Source organism: Thunnus thynnus, chromosome 6, assembly GCF_963924715.1.
Source record: "Thunnus thynnus chromosome 6, fThuThy2.1, whole genome shotgun sequence".
In the NCBI taxonomy this organism is placed as follows: domain Eukaryota; kingdom Metazoa; phylum Chordata; class Actinopteri; order Scombriformes; family Scombridae; genus Thunnus; species Thunnus thynnus.
This window is the reverse complement of record NC_089522.1, coordinates 28,856,926-28,865,813: the sequence shown is the minus strand read 5'-3', so window position 1 is coordinate 28,865,813 and position 8,888 is coordinate 28,856,926. Positions and strand designations below refer to the sequence as shown.

The 8,888-nt window shown below is 38.0% G+C and overlaps 1 protein-coding gene across 1 annotated transcript; it reads left to right on the top strand.

The window, feature by feature from the left end:
- The first annotated feature begins 4,331 nt into the window (after positions 1–4,331).
- r3hdml (R3H domain containing-like) lies at positions 4,332–7,447 on the top strand. Its single transcript, XM_067593723.1, has 5 exons — positions 4,332–4,497; positions 5,195–5,313; positions 5,450–5,552; positions 5,734–5,849; positions 6,740–7,447. The coding sequence occupies exons 1-5, from the start codon at positions 4,360–4,362 to the stop codon at positions 6,870–6,872; spliced, it is 609 nt and encodes a 202-aa protein (XP_067449824.1). The 5' UTR covers positions 4,332–4,359; the 3' UTR covers positions 6,873–7,447.
- Positions 7,448–8,888: the final 1,441 nt, after the last annotated feature.

The window sequence follows — 8,888 nt, the reverse complement described above, 5'->3', positions numbered from 1 at the left end:
TGTGGGTGAACATTATGGAAGCCCAGTTATATGTCTCTGTTATATGATGTTTTGATCATCAGACTCTGCCATCATAAACCTACTGAGCCCTAAGACAGGTGAAACCATTCTGGCCTAACTTAGATTTAAACTTCCTTTTAATCCTACTCTCACCCAAGCAATGAGTAGACACTCAGCTACTTTACAAGCCTGGCTTAATAGGCAGCTTTATCTGAATGCCAAGAACTGCTCAGTAGTTTATTTTATTCTACTAGTTTTACAAATTGCTGCTAATTGGCAGCCCCTCTGGTAGCCAAAACTTTTCCACACATGACTCTTTGAATTGTAAAAAAAAAGAGTGCTTGCAAGTCTACAATTTAATCAGTTGTGCAGTCAACTGGTGTTTCATTGAGTTGGATCTACAACACCGAGAAGGCTCAACAGTGTATTTCAGCATCTCGGAACCACTCTCCTCTTTACCTGAACCCACACTCAACACAACCCCAAAACAAACTAACACTGTTTGAGCCAATATAGAAATGGATGGATTATGGAGAACTGGATACCATGTTAAAAGATGGTGCCCCGATTATTCCTATGAAAGTTGCTCAGTGGTTAATACGCAGAGGCACAGATCAAATTCTGATGATGAAAAGGAGTTTATGACACAGAAATATACTCAGTTTCATAGCTGCTCCTTTTCCAATTGATTGTGTATGGGGAAAATGCTTTTGGGACAGTGTGCGTCATGTCAGGAACCCGAAAGTTGTAATTAGCTAACCTAACCCACAATCGCTCCTGAATCATGCAGTTGATGTATACCCATCCATGCAGTGCCAGCAGCGGCCTCTTTTTGGGAGCTGACTTTACCTACAAAACTAAGAATACAGATCAGTCTGTTGAAGATGATCATGATATTTTTGTTTAATATTCCTACACTGCCTACACAGTACGGTGAGTTTCCTGTGACAGAAATTCGCTCTGTATATGGTACATAAGTAGCTGGAATTAATCTTTTTTTTCTTCTTGAACCCACTTTATGATCTGATCCGGCAAACAGCAATGTGTCAAGATGACAGCGGAAAATGTGGGTAAACAGATCATTGGCACTTAGCTTGTTGGCCTACTGATACATTCATGTTCATGTCTGTGTTTGAATCAGACTGTGCTGTGACATTTTATATATTACTTGTGCACAGACGGAGGCTCATAATTATCATCTTAGTGAAATTGTTGCATCTTCAGCATTTGACTTTTCAAGCAGAACCGGGAACTTGTAGTCGGGTTAAACCAACATGGATCAAGTTCCTCATCCATAAAACGTGAAGAGAGACTTGCTGGAATGTCAAATGTTAAAGAGTTCATTTCATTCTGTGCACGCAGAGCCTTTTATAAATTCTCACAGTCTATGATATTTCCAATTATCTCACACATGGTGCAGACATTTGGGTGGGTATGGGTTGGTAGGAACATCTCATTTAAATGATCGCAGAAAATAAAAACAAACATACTTTCATGACTACATTAGTGTCTTGTTGCTTTCGTTTCATGTTCCACTTAGTCTGCCGTGTCTGAGTCTTGGTCTCAATGATCTCTTTGACCCCAGTGGCTGCAGAGGCAGGTGGTGCAGTGAGTGTACCTTGGCAGTGTATTCCTCAGTATATTACACATGGCAGAGGATCCTGGAACTGACAACAGCTGGAGATGAACGCTGACTCTGCAGCCACTTTTCTCCTTTTGTTTAATATGCATTCTTCCCCACACTGCCCAGTGCTTCCCCAAGGAGTGCTTATTTTAACATTTTATTTTGTTTTATTGAAACAACTCAGGGAGGTCAGGGGGCAGCTAAAACATGTGCTCTATTACTAGCAGACTCTTGTAAGGCAGCCTCAAGCTCTTAAATAAAGCAAAAGGTCCCAAAGTACTATATCTTTTATTTAAGATAATGAAATTATCAATTCTGATAATAAAATTTTTGACTCCTCATCTTATTGACTGATGCAGATCTCTTTCTTAAATAAATCAGACATGATATTGAACCTATAAACAATGAAGGTGGCCACTAAAATATTTCATCATTGCAAATTTCTGTTCTGAAAGGCAATTTCCTGTGTTTGTGATTTTCTCTGCAGTAGAGAGAAAGAAAAAGACAGACTGTAAGTTATCATGATGACTGTGTTCAGAAACCTGAATCAGACAGTTTCCTGAGCCCCATGTGAGCTGGAGGAAGAAGAAGCAGCATACAGGAGGGTTTTTTATGCGTCAGAAACCCTGTTGGCCCAGTTAAAACTCCCTGCCACACATGACAAACGGGCTTGTTTGCAAAGGCTCGTGTTGAAGCGAGGGTCTCCTCTGCTTCTCTGCTGTTTGTCTGGCTCTCTCTGCTCTGTGAAAGGATCCACTGATGAAGGTATGAGGCTCAGTTTTTTCCTCCTTTTATGTAACAAACATGTTCACTGATGACAGTAGAGGCTGGTTTTTGATTGATTGATTACAGATTGTGACTGCATATGTTAAGCTCTCCTCATGTGTTTTCATTTATTTGGGAGAGTTTTGCAGAAATATTACTTTAAGAATGTACTTTCTTCTTTTTATTGTCTGTATTGAAAGTTGTGGACAATTACAGAAGTATGAATACTTTAGTGAAAGCTCCAATTTAATATGAGTAACATAAAACACATTTTTAACTCTCTACTGCACATGTTTCTGTTGAATTAAATGAGGAGCTGCAGAGGGTTTAATGTTGCATGTTGGGATTTTCCATTTTTTTTTTTTTTTTTGCCTTAAGGAAACATTGTACAGTTAAGCTACTTGTCAGGACGATACCATGCTCAGAAATGTATTATTATGTAAAATGATGACTCTACAAACTGGCAATAATGGACACTGTAATTTTATGATCTAATGAAAGGGTTGAAAGGGACCTGATTGAATAGTTTGGGTCTTTTCCTGCTGACAGTGAGGACAGTGAGGGAAAACAGATCCACAGTCAGGTTTGAGAGGCAGTTTACATTGGCATCACTAATCTTGAGCCAACACACAGAAAAAACACATTCTTACAGCATTAGATATTTATTAAACCAAGACTGTTCCAGGACATTGCTATTTATGATAGCACCAGCAGTGGTTTGCAAAGTGTAGAATGGAATAAAGTGGAAGTATAAGAAATACAAGAGTGTAACATGTAGCCAGACAAATATATTGCATTCCTCTCGCAAAGGCAGAGTGCAGAAAATGTGATGCCCATCTCTGCTTCACAACCAAAAGTAACTTCTTCTTAGGGCAGAATAAGAAACCAGAAGATGAAGATTGATAAGGGTTAAAATGTTTATACTGAACATATATATATATATATATATTTATATATGTATATATATAATATTTATAACAACAATGTACTGTATCAAATACAGTAAGTAATGTGAGAGATGTTGCTCGTAGTGATGATAGGGCTTTATGAGTGAGCTCATTGTTTAGGTGTCTGGCTGCAATTTTAATGTTTTGGTTCACTCTCTCGTTTTCTGCTCCAGCGGGCAGCTGTTTTCAGAGAAAAAACTCTAAAAAGCCACTGTACACTACCTGCTCAGCACCAAACGGCAAACAGACACAGTTGGCTGGTGAACATAGTGGAGCATTTAGCAGCTAAGGAGCCAGATATTTCCCTCAGGAGTTAGTAGAGAGCATAAACAGAGCTAAAAGAGAGTGAATATTGGACTTACATTCATCAAGTGGACAGAAACATGACTTCAAATAAATTATAATGTTGGATGTTAAGCAACTGTTTCCAAACAAGTTCAACATATCAACTTAAAAGGTGATGATATGTTAGTGATGTGTTTACAACTTGTTTCTGCTGCCCCCAAGTGGACAAAAAAATAACCTGTTAATGCAGGTTTAAAAGTAAAGGCTTCGATCAAAAAAAAATGAATCCCTTTTATTATAGTCTCCCATCTGTTTCTTTTCACTTGACTGACATGTTGTTTTGTCAGCAGGTGAAAGGAAATAAATTCAGCCTTACTGATGCACAGGTGTTTCAAAATGTTTAATTCTTTCCTAATGAATCACACCAAGATAATTAATAGTTTTGATATTGTCAACCTGTCATGAGCTGAAGTCCTCAACGCTTTGAGCTTTGACTGATTTTTATGTTGTCAGTCTGAACATGCTGTAAACCTCTTTCCTCCTCAGAAGTATAGAGGGATGTGGAGCAGCTGCAGCCTCTTCCACAAAGCTCGGATGGCTGCTGCATGTGTTCAGCTTCTGTTGGCTGCCACCTTGTGGACGATGCCTCACATGGGAGCTGCTGCTGCTGTGCTGTCGAGCTCCACAGAGCTGCTCAACACGACCACAGCTGGAGCAGAAACACAGTCTGAAGTCAGAATGCTCACCGAGGCCATCAGTGTGCCTCACAGCAGAAGTAAGCGAGCCATTTCATCCAGAGAGATCAACGCTTTGCTGGACTACCACAACCGAGTCCGCTCTCAGGTCTTCCCCCCTGCTGCTAATATGGAGTACATGGTGAGGAAATACTGGGCACATGGCAGTTTGTGATGATCTTTTTTAGGTTATCATCAAACACAAAATGCCAAGTGCAGTACACACACATGAGAATACATCAATGTGAGGTAAAAATGTGTTAAAACTGTGCAGATAAAAGTAAGAAGGAAAGAAAAAGCTCAACATGAGATGAACCCCAATGTTCTCTTTGGGATCCTGGAGACCCCGGGGCCTCTTTAACAGCACAAAAAACATACTTAACATTGTTTTCCACCTTGATACTCCATTTTTAAAGAACTGCTTATAAACATGATGTTGAACTGATGATTTGCATGACTATACTTCTGTGTTACACCTTAGCTGTAAAACACAGTTAAATACAATAGATTTTCATATGTTCTATATCCGTGATTGATGTTGACGGTACTGTTTACGCAACGCTGCCCCTCCCAAATCCCAAATAATGTGAGTAGACTATTATGATTTCTGATTTTGGAGTTTTATAATAATTTGTTCATAACAGGGGGTCTAATTGACCTCAAAACATTAATACAGAAGACTTACAAAAAACAGCAGGAAGCTGATGTATGTATGAAAGTGCTTTTGGTTTGGTCTTGGATTTTTGTTTTTTTCCTTAATGAAGTGTGTCTCTCTCTCTTCTCTCTCTCTCTCTCTCTCTCTCTCTCTCTCTCTCTCTCTCTCTCTCTTGCCTCTACAGCTCTGGGATGAGGGACTTGCTAAGTCAGCTGACTCTTGGGCTTCACGATGCGTTTGGGATCACGGTCCGCCACAAGCCATGAAATATCTTGGCCAAAACCTGTCAATCACTACAGGAAGGTAGTGCAGAGAATCAGCTCGTGGTTTATGCAGTATTGTCTTAACATACACTAAAGACCGCAGGATACAATGATGAAAACAATACACGTGTAGTTATTTAAAATTATATAGACTGAATGTATGTTGGCCATGACAGGTACAAGTCCATCACTGATCTGATCAGGTCCTGGTATGATGAGAGGCATCGTTTCTCCTACCCCAACAGATGCAGTGGATCCGTGTGCTCTCACTACACACAGGTACAGTAGGTAGATTTTCTCTGTTGGACGAATCGGGATGGATTTGATCATTTAGTACTTTCAAAATAGAGTTTAAAGAAACAATATGTTCCCAATTAAACATGCGGTTTTGCTTCTGTAGTTAGTTAGTATGTGGTTTTGTGGATATTAGCATCAAACTGTGTTTTGTGGTTCCTCTCAGATGGTGTGGGCGAGCACCAAAAGACTGGGATGTGCTCTCAGGAAGTGTGTTAACATGTTTGTGTTTGGAAGCACCTGGAGCGAGGCAATGCTGCTAGTCTGCAACTACTCCACGAAGTAAGAAGATCTTATTTTGATCAGGAGACGCACATGTAGTAAATGCTGAGAACTTCTCCAGGGTTCCCCGATCTGTCTCATACATACTTTATATAAAAAAAACCTACAAATGTATACAGCAACAGGGTGATGATAAAGCCCTTTTAATTCAATTCATTTACTTGATTTCAGAGGATAATCCGATAATCTGTATTTATGTACAGTTTTGATGTACATGTAATTTACTTGATTATTTCCATTATATGTTACTTTATTCTTAAACTCCACTGCATTTCAGAGGAAATATTGTACTTTTTATTCCACTACATTTATCTGACAGCTACAGCTACTATGCAGATTCAGATTTTATACACACACAACATATGATCAGCTTATAAAACGAGTAATTGATGAATTATGATGCAGTGATACCAAAAACATAAACATATTAAGTATTTAAAATGAGCTCTCCACCTCATCCAGCTGCAATATTAAAATATGTTAATGCATCAATAATAATAATCAAATATCATGTATATAATAATATATAGTAACACTCTTGGAGGGGCCTTTTGTACTTACTTTTACTGCTAAACAAATCTTAAATGCAGTCAGTCAAGTAAGTGATCTGTATACTTCTTCCACAACTGTATATAGTGTATATCATGGTATATACAATATGTAGGTGCTGGTGCTTGTTAACATGACAAAACAATCAGATCAGCTGTTCTGTACTGATAGAAAACAACTCAAAACACAATCTTTGGACAGATGAGATTACAACATGCATAAATGCACACATTTTTTATCATTAAATGTTTCAGGTATTCTTTATTTTTTAAATATATTTTGGACCAGAACACGTAAAAAACAAGGCTTTGAAGCTAACGTTATGTTTATTTGTGTTTCAGAGGAAACTGGGTGGGAGAGGCTCCTTATAGCACCGGGAAGCCTTGTTCTGCTTGTCCGTCCAGCTATGGCGGCTCCTGCTGGAGAAACCAGTGCTCACCAAGCACAAAAAGAAAAAGACTTACAAGATATTGACACAACACTGGATTTTAAACATATTTTAGTTTAGAAGAAAGATAAAAATTACAAAATCATTATCCACGTGAAGTCGAGCTTTAACTAACACACAGGCTGCATACTGAGGCAATTTTTACAAAAAAAAATAAAAAATAAATAAATAATGCAGCCAGTTAGTCCAGTTACCACTATTACCATATTCATAGTTATTAATGCATTTTCATTGCTGATGATTGTCCACATTTCACTAATATTGACAACAAAATATTTTTTTCCTTTATTGGTTGAAAAAGTTGCCTATTTTTATACCTCTTGGAGACATCTATGGAGAGTTTTTGCACTGTTATTGATTAATTTGCTGCCTTGAGTGACTATTGAGAGTCATTGATTGAAGAAATTAAGCACTTTTGTTGTACAGATTATACTTACTGGAACCTTGGATGTGTTATTGATCCTCTTGCTAACCTGATTAGAATATTTTTCTTTATTTAGCGTGAAAAACTGTCAAGTCATTCCTACAGTAAACCAGAATGTGGTTTAATTTGTGGTTGTCTGTTTGCCTGACTGAACATTAATTAAGTTATAAATAACTGATGGCGCTGTATATCCCTATAAATAATCTGCTGTTCACTACGTGTGTTTATTCACTGCTGCTTCAGGAAATTTTCTGTCCTGCATTTCACCTCATTACATCTCTCCATTTACCCTTCAGAGACTTTCTCTGCCATAAAACTGGAGCTTAATGCAGCTTTTATGGTCTAAAATATGAGGGAATCAGCTGTGCCTTTCAATCAATTCGTGGACACACACACACACTCACACACACACACACATAAAAACACACAGTGTTGCCATTAACAGCAAACATGTAAAATAGTTGATATGGAAACCATTTTCACCCAGCATTAAGAAAGAAAAGTTTCTCGCAAATGAATGTCAAGAGCGACTTTCTGTGTGAGAGAAAAGTTTTGCTTATTCTACATTTTCATACAGCTCCATTTATCATAACTATGTTTATTGTTTTTAACATTTTATAGAATTATTGGCAGTTCTTCATGTTGTCATCACCAGTCAAGGCCTCCACAAACACTTTGGGAAATGTGCTTATTTGCCTTCTTGCCAAGACTTAGAGGAGAAGATCGATCCACTTTTATGTCTGTGAAGCTACAGCCAGCAGCCGTTTATCTTAGCTTAGCATCAAGACTGGAAACAGGGGGGAAACAGATAGACTCTGTCCAAAGGTAACAGAATCGGCCTACCAGCACCTCTAAATCTCACTAATTAACATCTTGTTTGTTTAATCTATACAAAAACCAAAGTGTAAAAATAACAAGTTGTGGTTTTACAGGGTGTATATGTCAGACAATATCTTGACGAGGCAAATTTACTTCCTTGTTTTTACTCATTATTGTACGGATTAAATAAGCAAGATATGACATTTTAATATGGTGAATTTAAGAGCTGCTGATAGGTGGATTTTGTTACCGTCAGAGAGAGTCAGGCTAGCTGTTTCGCCCCCCCCCCCCGTTTCCAGTCTTGATACTAAGCTAAGCTACCTGGCTACTGTAGTTTCATATTTAACAGATAACCATGAGTGTGGTATCAATCTTATCATCTTATTCTTGGCAAAGAAACAATTAAGTGCCAAACAATTCAATTAAGAGATTGTAAAATTGCATAAAAACACCAGTGATGTTACATTATGTAACAAATCCTGATCTTACACAAATAAATCATGTTAAACATCATTATTGTTGAGAAATGTATTTTTTTTAATTTACCTGATTGCTAGCTGCTATCTTTCAGCCTGGATGGTATAAAATTGCCTTTTTAGAAAGTGAAACAGTTGTGCGACTTACATTTTTGCATGGCGATTGTGGGAATAACATTTTAAAAATAGATGTCAGTGGATGTCCTGCTATCCACAGGTGTTTCTCGCCTAATTTGATATTTGACAGCTAAGCAGTAAGCCACTTCCCCCCTCAGTCAAAACAAAACTGATTGTGCCTACGTCACTCATCATACACAGTTTGT

Excerpts from the sequence above, each read along its gene's own strand:
- r3hdml (XM_067593723.1), top strand. The coding sequence starts at position 4,360 with ATGCTCACCGAGGCCATCAGTGTGCCTCACAGCAGAAGTAAGCGAGCC. Across the intron at positions 5,314-5,449 it reads CTGTCAATCACTACAGGAAG|GTACAAGTCCATCACTGATC; the intron begins GTAGTGCAGAGA and ends TGGCCATGACAG. Across the intron at positions 5,553-5,733 it reads TGTGCTCTCACTACACACAG|ATGGTGTGGGCGAGCACCAA; the intron begins GTACAGTAGGTA and ends GGTTCCTCTCAG.